The following is a 20,363-nucleotide window of genomic DNA, read 5'->3' on the forward strand; positions in this document are numbered from 1 at the left end:
CATTAAAGGGTAGCTACCGTTATTTTTTCCTCTATGTTTTTGTGTCTAAGTGACTGAGGGGAACAACAATCATTGACATTGGTCCAGTATTAAGTGAGATCGCTGCAGTTGGCAGCGGAGAAACAAGCTACAATGTAAGTTAATAGAGCACTTGTCCAGCTTGTATTTACCTTCACAAAAGTGCTCTTTTTACCACTGACAGACTCAGATTAATATTCTCAGTGTCTGACAACATTATAGAAAGGATCCCTTCAGAGACAGACCTTTAAAACCACTTTGAGAACTTTCTGTTTAACCAGAGACAGCTCTGAAGTCGCCAGCGCTAAACCCACCAGACTCCATTTAAAAAAGCAATACTTTTAGTGTGTATACAGCCAACATATTTTCATATGTAAATCTGTAAACTGTGTGTTTATTTCAATCAAAGCTACAGTTTGTATTTGTATTTGTATTTATTAAGGATCCCCATTAGCTGACGCCTTGACGACCAGCTAGTCTTCCTGGGGTCCAACACTACATTTAGTCAAACAATATTAAAACATTTCATAACGTATACAGAAAAGAAATAGAAGAAAATAAAATAAAATACATGCAACAATATCTGCCAACACAACTAAGTAACAAAAAACTAAATAAAAATTACAAATAAAATGAAATGAAAACAATAACAAACCAAGCAAATAGAGAAATATCTTGAAAACGAAGTTATATATTACAATAAATTACATGGCTAACATTAAGGTCGCTTACATTGACGAAGACACACAATCAGAATCCTCATAATAAATAATTTAAATGAAGGTAAGATTTGACTTTTAAAATGGTCCTTTCCTGTGATAAGACGAATGTTACTAGGGATTTTATTCCACAAAGAACTTGCTCTGTAATTAAAAGTTTTTTTCAAGTTATTGGATTTTGGTAAAGGTAACATCATCTGCCCCCTACTGGCTCCTCTTGTTAAATAAGTGTGGCTATCTGAACTGTAAGTTATGTTATCAAATATAAATGATGGTGTCTGACTTTAAATAACAGAGTGCAACAAAGTAAGCACATTGGCTAATAATCTTTTTTCAACACTCAACTATTTAAGACATTCATGCATTTTAACTACGTTGGACCTAAAATTGCACTTTAGAATAAGTCTTACAGCTTTGTTTTATGCTACTTGAAGTTTTCTAAGTAGGATTTTTGAGGCAGATGACCAGATTACTGAGCAATAATCTAAGTGGCATGGAACTAAAGAGCAAACAATTTGCCTTAGTAAAGAAGATGGTAGAAATGGTGAGCATTTCCTTGTAGTGGCAACTGCTCATGAAAATGAAATCTTAGTAACCATATAGTCAATGTGATCGGACCACGACAACGCACTATCAAGCCGTAGTCCTAAAAGCTTAACTTTATTTACTTGTTTGATAGATTGGCCTGCAACTTCAAGATTCAATTTAGGCCTATGTGCTAATTTATATTTATAGCCAAATACCATGCAGACTGTTTTTGATGCATTTAGCACAAGTTTGTTTGATTTTATCCAATTAAGTATGATGTTGAGCTCCCTAGATAGAACCTAATTAAGCTCAGAAGATGTAGATGCGGCATAATAGAGGGTAGAATCATCTGCATACATTGTTAAACTTGCTTGCCCAATTGCAAGCGGCAGATCATTGGTAAAAACTGCAAAAAGAAGAGGCCCTAGGCAACTCCCCTGTGGAACACCACAGTCTAACGCGTTGCTGTTTGAGAAAGTGCCATTGTAATATACTCTCTGTAATCTACCGGACAGGTAACTTCTTAACCACAAAATAGCTGAGTGTTTAAAACCATAACAAATAAGTTTACCAATTAAGAGATCATGATCAATCACATCAAAAGCAGCACTGAAATCTATCATAACTGTGCCCACAAGCATCGACTGGTCAATTGATGTCAGCCAGCTATCAGACATTTGTAACATAGCGGTACCAGTAGAGTGACCAGCTCTGTATGCATGTTGGAACATAGATGTTAAACCATTTATAGAAAGATAATCTTGAATTTGCACAGACACAATTTTTTCTAAAAGTTTACTAAGTACAGGCAAGATGCTAATAGGCCTGCTGTTTGGACCATTAAAAGTTGACTTTTTATCTTTTGGAATTGGAAAAATCTTTCCTTCTTTCCATAAAGGGTGGACAAACACCACTGATTAAGCTTCTATTAAAAATATGACAGATAGATTTGGAAATGTATGAAGCAGATATTTTTAACAGTTTATAGTCTAGATGGTCTATACCTTAGCACTTTTGTGAAGGTAAATACAAGCTGGACAATTGCCCTATTAAAGCTTTAGTGCGTAACTTTTTGATATTATTGAACGTCCGTTACATTCAAGCCATTGAATGCTACAAAGCTAATTAAGACTATCAGCTTCACACAACTCTCTCTGTATTTCTCAGCAGCACAGGGCTCACAAGATTAAAATCGCAGCAGCAGCAGCAGATAAATAAGAGCAGCGACAGATACAGACAGAAAGAAAGAAAGAATAGAATAGAAAGATTCTGATATAAAATAATAATAGAAATAGTCACGCTTATAATTTCAAATATTATGCACACAGCCACGCCAATATACAGTATGTTTATACGTACACATTAACAATACTAATAACAGTGCCTGAAGTACTGTTAACATTTAAATGAATAAGTAATAATCCAACAGGTAGCAGGTTAGTTGACAAAGATTTGTACCCAGGACATCACAACACCGTTAAAATGTATAATCTGTGGCCGGGTTAGCTCAGTTGGTAGAGCAGGCGCACATAGAGGTTTACTCCTCAACGCAGCAGCCACGGGTTTGACTCCGACCTGCAGCCCTTGCTGCATGTCATTTTCCCCCTCCCCTTTCATGTCTTCATCTGTCCTGTGCAAATAAAGGCCTAAAAATGCCCAAAAAATAATCTTCAAAAAAAAGAAAAGTATAATCTGAAGCTGTGACCCAGTGCTCACCTCTGTCAAAATTCCAAGTACAGCCTCTCATTAAGGGTTATCTGTGGCCAAGGGGGAAGTCACATCATTGTGTTCAATATCTGCACTTTCAGTCTGCTAGAATCCTCCCACTCGGTTTGTTGAGGACATTCTTGGGGCGTGGAATGGGACTTGGCTGGAACACTCTGTTTCATGTTATGAATTGGCAGGTTTGGTTTGGCTGGAACCACACGATGTATCCCAGAAAAATAAACAGATGAGAGAACTGATATAGAAATGGGGGAGACAGAGAGACGAAAAGTTACTGACAGGGAAAGGTCAATGTTGCAGTATGACGTTCATGCGTTGAAGAGGAGGTCAAAATAAGAAATGTCAGAGAGGACTTTTTTCTCTTTTAAAAAACTGCTCACTCAATTCAAGTCTATTAGTTGTGCAACGAATCCAGCAAAAACATAATAAGAACGTTCTGGTTTGTAACACCATTTTTAGAGAGTAAAGGCGACTGTAGATAACACTCAAAGAAGCCAAAACACCAGAAAGCAAATTGTGTCTGTGCTGTAACAGTAGAGTCTTAACTTTCATCCTGTCCTCTCTCCTCTAGCTGGTCATCAGATGGTCGATACTGCAGGGTTGTGAAAGAGAGTGGGAACTATGTGGAATGTGCCTGCTCCCACTTGTCCATCTACACGGCCTACGCAGAGTTTTCCACTTCTGCATCCTACAATGAAGCCTTCTATGCCTCGGGATTTATCTGCATCTCAGGTACAAAACAGACTCTCCCTATGTCTTCCCTTTTTTCATGGTGTTTTCCAGTGTTTTCCTCTGTGTGCCAACTGCCTACTTCACTCTCTCTTCGGCTTTCTCTCTGGTGCATTCCTTCCATATTCCTCCCACATTGTATATATTTAAATAGCCACTGTTAATTTAACATTAATGTTGCTTCCATGTCTTCCACTTCTCCCTCCTCAGGCTTTGCATTGGCCGTTATATCCCACGTGCTGTGCTCCCGTTTCCCTATGTTTGCTGCCAAACTGCTCACTCACATGATGGTGAGCTGCCTTGGAACCCAGGTAATACAGTTCTGCTCAGATTTTATTTCCATGTAGTGCTGCAGTGCTTTACTATAAAGGCCGCAATGAGCACTAACACCCACAATTCACAGCTTATGAAGGCTGAGACCTTCATACTTGCACACCATCTGCATTAGTTTCATTGGCATTTTCATCTAATCGTATCTGCAGATTCTCTATATGGCCTTAAATGTAGATGGATAGGAAACCTTTGGAAATTGTTATAGAGGCATCTATCTCTCTCTATGCTGTATGGACTAGCTCACACACATTAACATGGCTTTAATGTGTGTAGTGCAACACACGCCTTCGCTTTCATACTGACACAAACATAAAAAACACACACACACACACACACACACACACACATGAACCGGTTTATGTTAAAATATTTCAAACCTTTACTAAGTGAGCACACACACACACACACACACACACACACACACACACACACACTGCATGCTACCAACCCTTCTTACTAGCCACTACACAGGTCACAGGTGTTATCTTGGAAATGTGCATAGACATGAACACACATCATCGAATGTGTTTGTTTGCGTAGTTTTGCGGGCCGACGCGTCCTGACAACGCAACAATGCCCCACGCACCTTCGCCCATAAAAAACGCAAGCTGTCACATAAGCAATGAGCGAGATAGATATGTGGCTGCAGGTTTGTCTCTCAGCTGGTCACCATGTATGTGTGTGTGTATGGGTGCATGTGTGTGTGCGTGAGCGAGTGCGGGACTGGTAATTTTCCACTGGTCCCCCGTCTCTTTGGTTGACAAACACGAGCCCCTACTAAAGCAGTCGTTGGGGGTTAACCACCTTGGGCTCAACCTGTTTATGACCCAGGCAGAGCCCCTGGACCTAAAAGGGTTTGGGATGGAAAATTCCATCCTGTTCTGTTTCTTTGTTCTGTACTGTACTGCATGTTAAGGCCTTCTTCCTTAAATGTGCATGTATCTGAGATTATGCTATAGTTGATCAAATACATGTGTGTGTTTTTTGGCCTTCTAGTCAAGGCTAGTCAGTGAAGGTTAAATTTGAGACAGTCAAACTGGAGGCCTAACTGAATGTGCACTCTGGTATTAAGATGTTCCCTCTAAGTGGTCGTCTGTTACTGCTGGGAATATTTTGGAGGTAATGATGGGCTCACAGTGCAGGATGAGCTGAATTAAAATAGACCAATTGACGTCATTGTCTTCATTTAGGCATGCACTTTGTCCTAGATCTGAGACGGCTTGCTAGAAATAGAAAAACACATAACATATTTTTTATGTAAATGCATGGGGAGCTGATGAATCAAGAAGACTGACTGCCCCACTCTTCATTGTGTAAAACATGCATGCACAAAGTGATGTGTGCAGTGGACTTAATTCTAAAACATGTGATAAGTATAAGTTGTCATTACGATTCAATGCGTTCGGTCCTTCTGGAAATCACCTGCCTTGCACTATGAAAATGTTGTCCCACATCTGTTGTTTAATAGTGAGTAGCTATATTTTAAAAATTATCATGAAGATGGTCCAATAACATTTAGAAAACAGGAAGTTGTGGGTCAAACATTTTAGTTTAGATCTGACTGGTTATATCTGATGAAGGCTTTTCTTGTTCCATTTGGTTTTCCCCAGTAGTAAAGTACACACAAAAACTATGTAATGTTGTCACACCAAAACTCTTATACTGGAGTCCAATGGAAGCTAAACTGAGATAATGGCTTTAGAGGCTAAAGGATATTCCGCCTCTTCTCAGGAAATAAATCCTACCATATAAATGAATAATGAAGGCAAACAAAATGAATGTTGCCCTTGGGATACATACCGACTTTTCATTTTCATTTAATTTCAACATTTGTAAAAAGCATCACTGTACAGATCCATTTACATTTTGTTGTGTCTTTTAGATGCATCTGGATTTTGCAGTTTGACATCTCCATTTAAGATTGAGTCTTTTAAGCGTGTATTTGCTTTGGAGGGTCATTCTGTCTAACCACAGAACCAAATAACCATTGGTGAACTGTTTAAAGACAGTCTGAAACAGTTGTACAATCCTTGGTTGTAGTTAAACTTGTTTATCTTTTTGTCTTTTTTAATTTGAGATGCATCCCAGCTTTATATTTACAGTACAGACAAAGGTAGGCATTAGGAATTGATTAGAGTTAAATTTCTGTATTAAGAAGTCCAAAGATCTTGCATCTTTTATAAAGGAGATGTAATTAGTGTCAGAAATGTCTCCTGAACTTGTGGGTTCTCGGTGTTGCTCGTGCCGCACCATCGATTTGAACTGTCAGGTCCAGTTCCAACCACCTCTGACAGAGAGGGCTCTCCATCTGTGGTGGCTGGGCTGTCATTAGTCACTGACGCTGCCCTCTGTGGGGAGAAAATTAAAGCTGCCGGTTTTAATGTATTTATTCTCTCTGCAACAGCTGCAGTCAGCTAGAAAGAACTAGAGTAATACCCCACCTCTCTGTGAGAGTCTCAGAGCAGGTTGAGGGCACTGTGAAGATGGAGGCTTGTGGTCTATGTAGTTTTTGATTGTCTTACTGTCTCAGTATTCTGACTGCTACCAATGGTAGTGCATTTAGCTGTTAAACGCCTAACAAAAGGAAGGCAAGTAGAGGAGGAAGAGTAAGCTTGCGAGACAGAGAGATTTGCTTCTCTTGTCAAATAATAAATTACCAAACAATAAGCTACATGAACAATAGCTCTATTGTCAGAAGACCGCCAAATAAAAAGGCCACAATAGTGAGAGGGACATGCTCCATCTCATCTACAGTGTTCCCAGGCAACTGTGGGCAGTATAATCAAACATTGAAAATGTATTTATTATGGACTGATTGCCATGTCAGTTGGTAGGGCCACCTCAAACACAGCAAGTTAGTCACAACTGCTTCCCTAACTATTGTTGTCAATGTGACGTGACTTTTTTCAGCTCTGTTAAAGTAGAAAATGTACATCAAATGTCTTCAAACAGCTCGTGCAGCATATTGCCAGTGTCTTGTAGCAACTGTGTGTCCAAAGGTCTGAGGATAGATAAAGTACTGTAACTCAGACTGCACAGTTTTAGATATATTCTGTAGGTTTACATAGTTTTAGCAACTATGAATAAATAGCTTTAAATGGATCCAACAATGTTTCAGATATACTGCACAGTATAGAAGCAGGTTGTTGAAGGTGTCGGACAGTCAAACTGATCAGGTTTTGGTATCAAGACACTCACGGGGTGACAGAGAGCTCAAACTGACAATGATGTAGACGTCAGACCTCCTTCACCCATTCACTGTGAACGATTGTGTGTGTGTGTGTGTGTGTGTGTGTGTGTGTGTGTGTGTGTGTGTGTGTGTCACATCAGAGGTTGTGTGGACCGTTTGTCCTCCCCTCTGCAAGACAACTGAAGATTGTCTGTGTAGAGTGGAAATTTACCCAGTTCATATGTACTATGTAAGTGATCCTCACCTGGTCGTATGTGTGCATGTTTGTTAATGTGCATGGGATTTTAAGAATGTAAGTAGAGGCTATATGTGTGCAAATGTACCTGCAAGTTTTCGTAGGTTATTACTTATTTCCATCCACATAAGCTGCATTCAACAGATATTTTACAAATATAACTGAGAATTGTATATTCTTTCTAAGTATGGGACAATTTTTCTTATGTTCCTAGAACACATTGCAAAGCTTTGCTCCCCAAATGTTTTTTAGTTATCTTGCCGTCATCAGGGTGAAGAAACTCAGAAACTGAAGTTTATTGTGAACGCAGATAATTCAATTCAATTTCAATTCAATTTTATTTATAGTATCAAATCATAACAACAGTTATCTCGAGACACTTTACAGATAGAGTAGGTCTAGACCACACTCTATAATTTATAAAGTCCATTACAGTACAATTCTAGTAAGAGCAAGAGCAAGCATAGTGTGACAGTGGCAAGGAAAAACTCCCTCTTAGGAAGAAACCTTGGCAGACCCAGGCTCTTGGTAGGTGGTGTCTGACGGTGCCAGTTGGGGATATGATATGAACAGTGGCAATAATAGTCACAATAAAGATAATGTAACATTGACTAAAATGGTAGTCGTAGTAGTTCATGTCATAGCAGGGCACTGCAGGGCGTTACAGTATGTAGCGTGGCACAGCAGAGCATAGCTCTGTAACATGTGACTCTGTAACTCTGCAACAAATGTAACCAATTTCAGTCTGATCATGTCTTTATCAAACAGGTCTTTCTCTATTATGCTTGGAGATTCTTCCTCCTCTCATGCTTCTTTCTTTTGTGGGGTCCCCCAGGGTTCTATTCTGGGTTCCCTCTTATTTACTACATGCTACCCCTGGGACAAGTCATGCCTTTTATTATAATAACATCGATTTTTTTTTTGTTACACGGATGATACTCAACGTTTTGTCCCGATAAAGCCTGGTACCACCAATCTATCCTGTTTTATATAATATATGATCCTGTATTATGTCCTGCTCACTGAAATCAAGAATTGGATGTCCAAAAATGTCCTGTAGTTAAATGACCCCAAATCCGAAATTATTATAATAACCCCTTTGTCTGGTGAGGTCAGTGACTCGAGTCTGTTCGGTGTGTTCCGTGCCGTCGTCCGTCCGAAGGGCCGTCGTCCTTCATTTTGGCCGATTTGACATGTATAATCTGCGGGGCGGGCACTGCCGGCAGTCGGACTCAAATGACCCATCTGATTGGTAGAGTGCTAACCCGGAAACGGGGAGCGGAATGAGCATGACTAGAGTCTCTCAAAATCTGACGAAAATCTTTTAAACTGACCTTTGTTGATCTGAAATGAAGACAGATTCAGAAACTGCACGGCCTATTTCTCGCTTAAAATGTTTTCAGAAACACGTTTCGGTGAACTATTTTAGTACAATATGAGATCGTATTCTGAACAAGCCGCCATGACAGCCTGTCTTTGAATTTCCGGAAAAACGACCCACGTGGCGCGTTTGTCCAATCAGCTGCCAGTTTTTATTTTTGGGCGACAATACAGATTAGTGCCGCCTGCTGTTATGGAGACGTATTACGGCTCGTCGCTTCGGTGTGTTCTGAGGCATTTTTTTGACCAACTCGGGGAGACTGATCAGTCCAACTGCCTTTTCTGCCGACCGTTGACCGTCTGGTTGGTGTGTAAGCAGCTTCAAGTGGTGCAGTCCTGCTTCGTCCAACTGAGACATTAAAACAAGATCAAGTCATTCCTTTCATCTGCACATCTAGAAAAGGTCGTCCAGGCTTTTATCTCCTCCACACTTGACTATTGTAACATACTTTACTCTGGTATCAGCAGGCGAAACATCCAAAGACTGCAACGGATACAAAATGCTATTGTTACTGCTACTGAGAATTTTAACACGTACTAAGAGAAGCAACCACATCACATTCGCAACCACAACACATTCTTTCTGCCCTTCACTCAGATGCATGAGTGCTTGAACACACGTATCCAGGTGCTGATGTGGGAAAGGAAACTCTAATCTCTGTCTCTTTTGCAAACAAAACAATTTCATTTCTCATCCATTGTGGATAAACATCCCAGACAGCCATTCCCACACACTCAGTGAAGTGTTTACCACAGTCGTCCCAGCACTTTATTCCAGTATCTGGGAGGTGTTTAGGTGACTCTTAGCACTGGTTATAAGGGATTTCCTTTTACCTCTGGGACCGGATCCAGTATTCAAAAGTATGTCCCTCAATCCAGTGAAAAAAGACGCATGCATGCATGCACACAGGCCAAACGCACACACACACACAAACACTAACTCCCCCCCCCCCCATCCACCACCCACCAGCCTCACTTCCAGTCTCTGAGCAGAAAAAAGAAGCTGCGTGATTGCTGCAGGATTCCTTAAAGTTCCTGTCTGTCGTCAGCGTGTCTGTGTGTGGGAGGGATTTATGTTTCAGATGAGTGTGCATGCAGTTTCTCAGCTTTCCAGGAAAGGGGATGTATGAATTCTGTAATCCAAGACCTTACTGTGTCCTTGGCTGTAGAACACAAGATCAACACAAATCTTTGTAAATGAAGTAAGCGACGTGCTTTTCTTCAGGAAGTTTATCTGTTCCTATCACGACCAATCAATCATTAAAGCAATAAACAGAGAGAGTTTTTTGTGTGCCCGTGTGTGTCCACTTCTCTAGTTGACGTCAGAGAATATGCTTTATCGTATTCTGTGCTTATTCCCACAAGTGTTTGGAATCAAAAAAAGAAAGCAAAACAAGGATAAGAATGAAAGGAAAACATACATAGTATTTGCTTATTCCTTCTCCCGTCCACTCTCCGACAATAGATTTGTCCGGTATAGTTTACTCAGATACAGATGGATTTCATTTTTACTTGCAGTTAAACAGCAAGATGGCATGTCCTTGATAAGATTTGAATGCATTTCTACATTTCTAAGCTCTTTACTGTCTCTCAGCCCGAGCTGTCAGGGTCTGTGTGTGTGTGTGTGTGTGTGTGTGTGTGTGTGTGTGTGTGTGTGTGTGGGACAGTGGAGAGGTGAAGACGGCCTCTGGGGAGACTCACATTACGCCCTTCTGGCTGGTCCAACACATTGTGCCTAGTGTTGCCCTGACTCCTCTTGTCTTCATTTGATCTGTCTCTTTGTCAGCAGCATCTTTCTTCCATTCATTCACTGTGACTTTGTCTCTTTTGCCTGAGACTGAAAAATGAAGCTAAACCCTACAAATAGCTCTTTCTTTTTTTTGCACGTAGATTCTCTTTAATGTCATAATTTCCCTGTTATACTTTCATCCTTCTTTCTGCCCCTCTGGCTTTTTTTTTTCTTCTCCTTTCACCCAGCCTTTACTTCACAAAATCATGAGTTATGTCTCCGTTTCTATTCTCTGTCCCCTTCATCATTCTGGCCGCTGCTGGGCTAGGCTGGGTGCTGTGACATTACAAGCTGCAAAAAAGACTGTCTCCCTGTGTCTCTCCCTCTCTTTCTCTCTCTATTTCTGTGAGAGTGGCTGGGCACATCGTGTGTGACTCATCAGTTTGACCTATGATGCCATTTTCACATGTTGTGTATCCCTAAACTGGTTACAGACACTGAACTTACTACACATCCAGATGTATGCCAGGAGCATTTGTGTCAAAGTGTGATAACATCATCAACAATGGAATGACTGCTAGTCCTTTAAAGTACCCCATGGAGTTTCCTTGTAGATACAGTTATGTTTACATTCAGTGTTTCTCACAAGAACATGTTGTGTATTTCCTTGAGACCTATCAAATCTGCTGAACACATTTATTTCCAGGAAAATATTTTCAAACCAGGTTTTTATATATATATATATATATATATATATATATATATATATGTGTGTTAGGTCTGCTCGATTATGGAAAAAATTATAATCACAATTATTTTGGTCAATATTAAATTAACGATTATTTAACACGATTACTTATTGACTTTTGGAAAGATGTTGCATTTATTGAACTTAGAAAACAGTGAAACAGCTAAACAAATCAACAGTGAAAACGTGAAATTCCCCTCAATACGTTCCCTTTTGAACTTTTTTTTATTTTTATTTCATTCAGAACACAAGCCAAAATAAGAGTTTACTTGCAAAACATAATGTGCAAAATAATTGTTTTTCTCAAATTACTCACAATTCAAATTTGATTCATTGCACGGCCCTAGAAGGTGTGTGACGTTTTATATCTCAAAACTAATGAGATGTCATGTGGCATGTATTCTGTAGTCTATTTAAGTTCCTGTTTATCTTCATCATGGTTGGCTTTTGTGCAGCATGGATACAGTATAGTAAAGTGCACTGAAAGGGATGTTGCACTGAAAGGAACTGAGGCTTACACTCACACCTGTCGGCAGCCTAGTGCTTAATCAATGTTGCATTATGTTGCACTTATCAAGTTCACACAATGGTTATACATTATCAACCCCAAAATCTGCAACAAAGCTCAGATAATGTCATCGCCCTATCACACTGACCTTCTCTTTGTCACATAGTTTATTTTCTTCACTTTCATGAGGATATAATGCGATGTTCAACTAAATTGTATAATCAAACACTTTCCTGACACAAGGGGTACACTGTTATACAATATGTGCAAACATCTATTTCTTCTATGTTGTAATGGAAATGTAACCATCCTCTGTAGCAATCACCCACGTACTGTTGCACAAAAACCTTAAAGGCAGCAATTATTCCTTAATCGTTGTAGTCATTTATCTTCGGTGGTCAGACATTAGTCTTATCTGGATTACATCATTGGGTTGCCATCAGGATGAAAATTAGACACACAAACACACACACACAAACACACACACAAACACACACACATATACACACACACACACACACACACACACACACACACATACACATACACAAACAATCTTCTGCTAATGCGAGCCATCTTTGCCAGTCCAGTACAGGTTTCCTTGGTAAACTTTTGACCAATAATATGAAACTGGTTAGGTTCATCATTAACATTAACATTTTGTTTAACTAGTGCAGTGCCTGTGAGGAGCGTGTGCCTGATCGTAACGATCATTGCTTGGTTCCCAGTATTATATTTTCACAACTTTATCTAACTATAAGCATGGTTAAATCATTTGCAGCAATGAGCCCTGTTCAGCCTGCTGGAGAAGCTGCTACCGCGCTTAGAACGAACGGCTGCAGAAATGTGTGCAACCGCTGGCAACAAAACAACATGCTGGAGAGCCCAAGAGCCTGGGCGTTCATCTTACATGTTTGTATACGATTCATTTCATCATTTGGATGTAGGGTAGACAGCATAGCAATCAGTTATTGGCGGATTATCACTTTTTGGCACAACACCTGTCGCCCACTGCAAATACATGCTTGGGCTCTTCGTTGGTAGCAGAGCAGAGTTGGTGAACCACAATCAATGAGCCGCCGTCTAGAGATGTAGCAACTCCCCGGCCCTGCTGCTGTATTGCACATGCAGGAGACGCGCACACACACACACGCACGCACAGAGGTTCCTCGATTTATAGTTAGATATTGTAATGGATGGACGGACCTAGTGCCATTCAGCTGTGCAGTTTGCACAGTAATTATTATTTGCAGTAATTATGAGCATATACTGTGCTTTTTTTATAGGTTGCAAGCAATCAATGTTTTTGTGCAATGTAGGTTGGATTAATGATATTGGTCTAACTATAGTTTGTGCTGCAGCAGACTCCGCCTTTTCTGGACTCTGGAAGTTACACTCTCGTTTTTGCCAAATGTGTGTTGTCCTAACAGCTGGTGACCCTAAAAGCACTTCCATGAACTTTCATCTATTTCCAGAAAAAGCACAGTAAACAGCAACAGGAGGCCACAGTAGCCATTCTCCTTCACCGGGCTCCTACAGTTAGCTGCTGTCTGCCTTGTCTGGTAGCTGTGAGACACGAGACAGCACACATCCTACAAGCTGTCATTGGCTAGGACAGTTATTGCTGAGGTGATGGGATATTTCAATAACACGCACACCTTTTATACAGTATAAGAAATACAGATTCACATAAACTTATTCAGCTGCAATATGTACTAAGTTACTTTTGTATGCAATGTATGTTCCAAAGGCTCACTGGTCACTGGGCACTTAACAGAATATCTGAGTTAACAAAATCTATATACAGATATGACCTAGTTACTTCCCTCGAGCTGTAACACAATGACTAGTCATTACCTGCTTCAGTGGATAAAGATAATACAATTAGCAGATAGGTGTCTGGCGTAATATCACTTGTGTCAAGTCAAGGGCTTATATCATGTATCACTTGCTGGCATCCCTATAATCCTATGTTATTATGACAGACTTATAAGTTAAAAATGTAAGAGAAAGGTGTGTTAAATGTACTGGCATACAGAAATTAGGGATCGACCAATACTGGTTTTTCAAGGCTAATACCGAAACTGATTATTAGTAGTTAATGAAACCGATAACTGATATTTGAACCGATATACATTTACAGTGAAAATGAAAATCTTTAAGTCAAAATTAAGATTTTGGAATGTTACAAACTCCAACACAAAACTTTGTTTAAATGCTTTAAGCAATTATTTAAAGGTCCCATGGCATGAAAATGTCACTTTATGAGGTTTTTTAACATTAATATGAGTTCCCCTAGCCTGCCTATGGTCCCCCAGTGGCTAGAAAAGGTGATAGGTGTAAACCGAGCCCTGGGTATCCTGCTCTGCCTTTGAGAAAACGAAAGCTCAGATGGGCTGATCTGGAATCTTGCTCCTTATGAGGTCATAAGGAGGAAGGTTACCTCCCCTTTCTCTGCTTTGCCCGCCCAGAGAATTTGGCCCGCCCATGAGAAAGAGAGAGACATCATGACTTGCAAACACACCCCCACCCTCCACCTTGCCCCCTCCTCTCTCCTCCTCAATAGCATTTAAAGCTACAGACACAGAAATGTCACATCCTAAGGAAAGCTCATTGTGGGACTGGCTCTAGTGGCTGTAATTCTGCACCAAGGCTGAATTTCAGGAAAGAGACTTCAGATACAGTATTAGGGGACCACTAAGGCCTATATAAAAGAGACTTCAGATACAGTATTAGGGGACCACTAAGGCCTATATAAAAGAGACTTCAGATACAGTATTAGGGGACCACTAAGGCCTATATAAAAAGAGACTTCAGATACAGTATTAGGGGGACCACTAAGGCCTATATAAAAGAGACTTCAGATACAGTATTAGGGGACCACTAAGGCCTATATAAAAGAGACTTCAGATACAGTATTAGGGGACCACTAAGGCCTATATAAAAAGAGACTTCAGATACAGCATTAGGGGGACCACTAAGGCCTATATAAAAGAGACTTCAGATACAGTATTAGGGGACCACTAAGGCCTATATAAAAGAGACTTCAGATACAGTATTAGGGGACCACTAAGGTCTATATAAAAGAGACTTCAGATACAGTATTAGGGGGACCACTAAGGCCTATATAAAAGAGACTTCAGATACAGTATTAGGGGACCACTAAGGCCTATATAAAAGAGACTTCAGATACAGTATTAGGGGACCACTAAGGCCTATATAAAAGCATCCAAAAAGCAGCATGTCATATGACCTTTAATAAATTAGAAACTTAATAATAATACTCAACATGATACAAAGTAAAAGATAGTCAGATAGTGTTGTGTGCGGGACATTAAGTCAGACTCAGTGGTGAGCTGTAGCCGAGCCAAAGTAGACCACTTTTTAATTCATTAACTTTATCGGTTATCAGGCAATTAAAACATCAATACAGATAATCTGCAAACTGCCAAAAAAGGGGCCGATAATCAGCCAGGGACGACAATCGGTCTATCACTAATAGAAATCTGTTTAAAATGGAACCTTAAGTAATTCAGGGCTCTACTTTTTAAACTCTCCACGCAACAGCAGACACCTTTAACCTAATTCTGTGGAGTGATTCAGTTTGTCATCAAGGACTTTATCAACCAGGCTGCTGACGTTGTCAATGATAAACAAAGTAGGAGCCTACAGTTGTCAAAGTCCCCAGTATCCTGCTCTATTTTTGGAGTTTAGCAGCTTGTTTTGGCAGAACTTTGTGTGTGTGTGTCGAGTGGAGTGAACCTTGGAGGGTTAGAGAAGTTTACCCAAAAACTGTGTTAGGTCAGTGATGTTGCCATTCTAGCTTGATGTTTGCACTGGTTTGGGTTGGATGTGTCCTATAGTTGTAACATACGTCACAGCATATTCACATTGATGCTGTCTCTTTTTACCTATATTGTAAAGCTCATATTTATATTGACAAAAAGTAATTATTTGTGAAGATTCTGTTGAAAGCCTTTAAAGCCATTAGAGAATGAAATTAGGGCCTGAAATAGAAAAGGAGTCGCCTAACTTCCTCACAGAATCAGGAAATGTTGAATGGAGGAAGGAAATGGCAAATGGTAATCAAATGTAACTATCTATTATAAGGCCTTTTGTTCGTGGCTTATCAGCAAATTGCAATCAGTCTATGTTGTCGGTTTGTTTTTAGCTTTGTTTAAATCTGGAATCTCTCATCCTGAAGATCATTTAGTAATTGAGTTTAAGATGATGACAACAGCAGGTGCGCGGCTGCCAGAGCATTAGCTCGGAGACTAAATGTATCTTAGCGACAAAAACATGAAACACAAGGCAAACATACACAGATAAACACATCCATACCCAAATCCCATGTGAATGTGCTCACATATATATGCACACACATATATGTTGTTTACAATATTGTCAAGAAACAGACAACACAATGTCGTAGTTATGAAACATGCATATGCATCGCACTAATGAATGCACAAAAATACATAAGCATTCGCAGAAGGCCATATGTGCACATACCCTTTTAACCAACTGAACCGTATACACACACACACACACACACACACACACACACACACACACACACACGCACAGAGCGCTCTATGCCATTTTGACCTGTAGGGGTCACTGTAGCTCCACAGCTAGAGCCAAGTTCAACAGCACATGTGGATGAAGTGCCTTATCAATGACTCCCCTGGGCTCTTCTCCTTTTTATGACTAGACCTTTTTTGAAGAAGAAATGGCTGCACTGATATCTAGAAGGAAACAGTTTGAGTCAAATCCCCCTGCTCTCATTCATTTGAATGAGTTCAACTGGCGAGCCATTTAAGCTGTAAACACCGTTCCCCCTCAGTATATAGAACCTGAACGGATGGGCAAGAAGTTCAAAGTGCAGATTTAATCTAAGTAGCTTGATACAAAATTGCAAAACAGTTTGCAGTAAATTACAACTGTAGAGATGTCTTCCAAGCATTGTGCTAATTTAGTCTATGTTTGGTCTAGGTCTATGGTAATACAGCTGTGGCTCTGATTAAGTCTAAATTACACAGTGCGGTACCAAAGCACAGGTTATCGTGGGTTTTTGTGCAGGAGCGGAATGAATGGGAGCTTACAGTATTTAACATCAGACTCTTCATAAATTGATTAGCTTCACGCCTACCCATTGACAAACACTGAGAGATGCTGCAGACCAGCCAATTTGCACGGAAGGGATCTCTCATGGATCGATGGCCTGTTGGACAGCAGTGGATGAGGCTGCTTTAATGGGTCTGTGTTAGCTTCTGTAGACTTTCCGATCAATATGATTAGACTTAACCTCGTCCTTCTGGCAATCTGGAAGTAATGCAACAGGTCGCCATAAAAGAGATCTGTGTGTGCTTTTTTTCGAACACAAGTAGGTTAAGTCTCGCCTGTGATGTAACTCGCATGGCACTGTCATAATCATATCAGCATACATGTGCATATGTTAGAAAGACACGTTACATATAGTGGGTGGGGGGGTGGGAGGGGTGGAATCATTTTCACTATAATTCTCCTTAAGTAACACAGTGAATGGGCATTTGGTCATTGTTTTCATACGCTTTCTGTAATAACATCATATCCTTCATATTAATGTTTAATACTAATGTTGTATATATATAAGTTTGTTTATGTACGCACTAGACCTGCATGATATTGGAAAATATGACTGCGATATTTTTTTTCCTGCGATATATATTGCGATACGAAAAAAGATGACATAAATAGCTGTATTTGGAAATAATACATCATTCTCGACGACTGGGGTGATAATGTAGGGGAGTGCATCTAAATAGAAAATATTCAACCATTCTTTGTTTACCATTAATACTTTACAAACACCAAAGCAAGTAAGCACTGTACTACTCTTCTGAATTGATTTTGGAGAGGGAAATTAGATGGTTAAATACACTGGTTGACTGACATGACACCATTGTATTTCATATAATATTATCGATCCAGGCTAAAGTGAATGATATTAATAACGCATGCATGTCGCTTCCTCTGAATTTCAGGTTGTGGCCGACAAGCGGGGCCTAGCCTTAGTTATTTGATAAATTGATCAACATTGATTGTGATTGGTGGTTGGCTGTGCATGCAGAGCCTGCATGTCACACACTAGTAACAAACTGTGTATCCAAGAACACTTAAATCAGTGTAAATTACGTTATATCAGATACAGACTTCTGTTGTAGATTAGTGGTACGATTCCAGCGTCGCGGCTCCGAACCGTAACATTAGTTGGGACTTTTTCTTTAGGCTAACTATATTAGCTTTAGCCTAGCTGGTAGCAGCTTTCTGCGGTGAAAAATGGCCGGGAGACATCGTGATAACGTTGCATTAATCAGGTGATTGCTGACTACTGTAGTTTCACTACCCATGGAAAAGCATGTGCATCACTGTCAGCGGCAGCTGCCGCTTACGGCTCTTTCTACACACGGGCGAGCCTCACTTCCCATAAAGGGGGGAAGAAGGGTCGGCCGGTAACAATCATGTAAAAGGAGAATGGTGAAAGTTTACTTTTCTATCAAGCAGCAAAAGAGTTTTAGCGTCAACATCGCATCGTCCTGCAATGTGACTATTGCTCATACGCACATTGCGATGTAGACGATGAAACAAAATATTGTGCAGCCCTGGTACGCACTAGTCTCGCATTGCCAGACCTTCCTCCAGAGCGCTGCGTTTGAGGGTCTGGCTAGTCCACAACCAATCACAATCGTCACTAAGCCCCGGAAGGAGCCACCGTGCCGCTGCAACATAGCCTCGGGAAGGAACATGGAACATGTGTACGATCAAAAGTTGTTTCAGTCATGCAACAGAAAACTCAGATTGGACAGATAGTCTAGCTAGCTGTCTGGATTTACCCTGCAGAGATCTGAGGAGCAGTTAACCATGGTCCTCACAAATCCACCGCAGTTTAGAACTACAACACAAAGAAAGGTGATGACAGACATCCGGCGGAATTTCCGGCGGCACCTGAACAATCCCAGAAGTGAAACGCCGTTGATATAGAGTACCCAAGTTCAGAAGTTAAAGGTCTGTGTAAGGGTCAAGCAGACTTTGGATTCCATGAGGGTCAAAGCTGCTGTCGAAGATAACAGGGGAATATTCGCTCGTACACTCACACCTGCCGATTCTTCACGGAAGAGATAAAAAAACGAGCCTCTGAAATATGGCTGAAGAGCTCATATAAATCAACTTTTACATTATTTTGAATGACTGGATTTATCCTGCAGAGATCTGAGGAGCAGTTAACGATAGTCCTCGACCGGAGTTTAAAATTCCAACACAGAGTAAGCGGCAGGTTTCTGACCGCAAACGGAGCAATCCCGGAAGTGGAACAACATGGATATAGTCTATGGACTTGGTGACTTGGACTCCAGTCGACTCGAGTCACTGTTTTGATGACTTGACAACAAATAAATGACTTGAGACTTGACATGGACTTGTAAGTGAATGACTGATAGTTTGATGATGTTTTGCTGTGTGGCATTTCTTCTATTGACCCAGAATAGCATGAAGTTTGATGTTTGTTTAATGGTCAAACCATTGCAATAGACCATAGAAGTCTATTTGTAGGTCGGTGCACACCCATGTCATGTATGCACTAAAGCACGTACGCCCACACAGATGTCTGTGATGGAGCAAAGTAGACCCATTGAGTGTGTGTGTTTAGGGAGCTGACCTTGTGCAGCTGGCTACTGTGTTTTTATAGCTGTGTGTGTGTGTGCACAAGAATCCATGTGCGTGCGTGTCGTGCCTCGAGTCGCAACCCAAAATTTCTCTGTCTGGTCTCCAGACTGGTTTACACACCAGATGTTGAGGAAGGAAATTCAAGAGGCTCCTTGAAAGCAGCCCTGTTGTGATCGAAAGCAGCTGCAGCTTTCCAGCAGCAGACCTTTTTTGACTGAAGTGCGAATGGGTGCAAAGAGAGGAGGCCTGCTGGAATGCAGCTAAATGTGCTTCATGTGGGTGGTAGTGCTGAGATCGTCTGCATCGGCAGCATGAGCTTTGGTTTCGGTATGAGCATGAACATTTGTAGGAGATGCAGCAACAGCACAATTTCATTTCAATGTTCTCTCTTTAGTCTGTTGTTTCTTTCTAGCTATTTAGTCTGCACACAGAACACAGAGAAAATAGTAATTGAAACAAAACACAATTTAAAATGCTTTTGAAAATATGCACTGATTTGGCTTATTTTGGAATGTAATACAACAGAAATACACACAGTACAGGGCATTATGTAAATATGTTACCACTTATTAGTTTTCCCTTTAAAGCTTTAGACTACACCGAACAATTCTGAGATATTCTCGATTTTCCGCATTCCGTCGACTTGCAAAAATGACACTAATGACACTGTCAACTTGTTGTCGTTTGAGCTTGTTTCAGCTGCCTCATACTCTTCAAAGTGCTGACAGTCTCATATTGCTGTGTCACAAAGGATCACACTGAAACTCCAAAACATGCAGGCTCTAATGTTATCCTTTTTTCTGGGAATATATCAGAA

The 20,363-nt window shown here is 40.4% G+C and overlaps 1 protein-coding gene across 1 annotated transcript in view; it reads left to right on the plus strand.

Annotated features, from left to right (window-relative positions):
* adgrv1 (adhesion G protein-coupled receptor V1) overlaps positions 1-20,363 on the plus strand; it is a 153,053-nt gene that overhangs the window by 82,164 nt on the left and 50,526 nt on the right. Inside the window, exons 87-88 of the mRNA XM_078251549.1 lie at positions 3,562-3,722; positions 3,930-4,030. Coding sequence (XP_078107675.1) covers positions 3,562-3,722; positions 3,930-4,030 — 262 coding nt within the window. The remainder of the gene's footprint in view (positions 1-3,561; positions 3,723-3,929; positions 4,031-20,363) is intronic.

This window comes from Sander vitreus, chromosome 5, assembly GCF_031162955.1.
Source record: "Sander vitreus isolate 19-12246 chromosome 5, sanVit1, whole genome shotgun sequence".
NCBI lineage: Eukaryota > Metazoa > Chordata > Actinopteri > Perciformes > Percidae > Sander > Sander vitreus.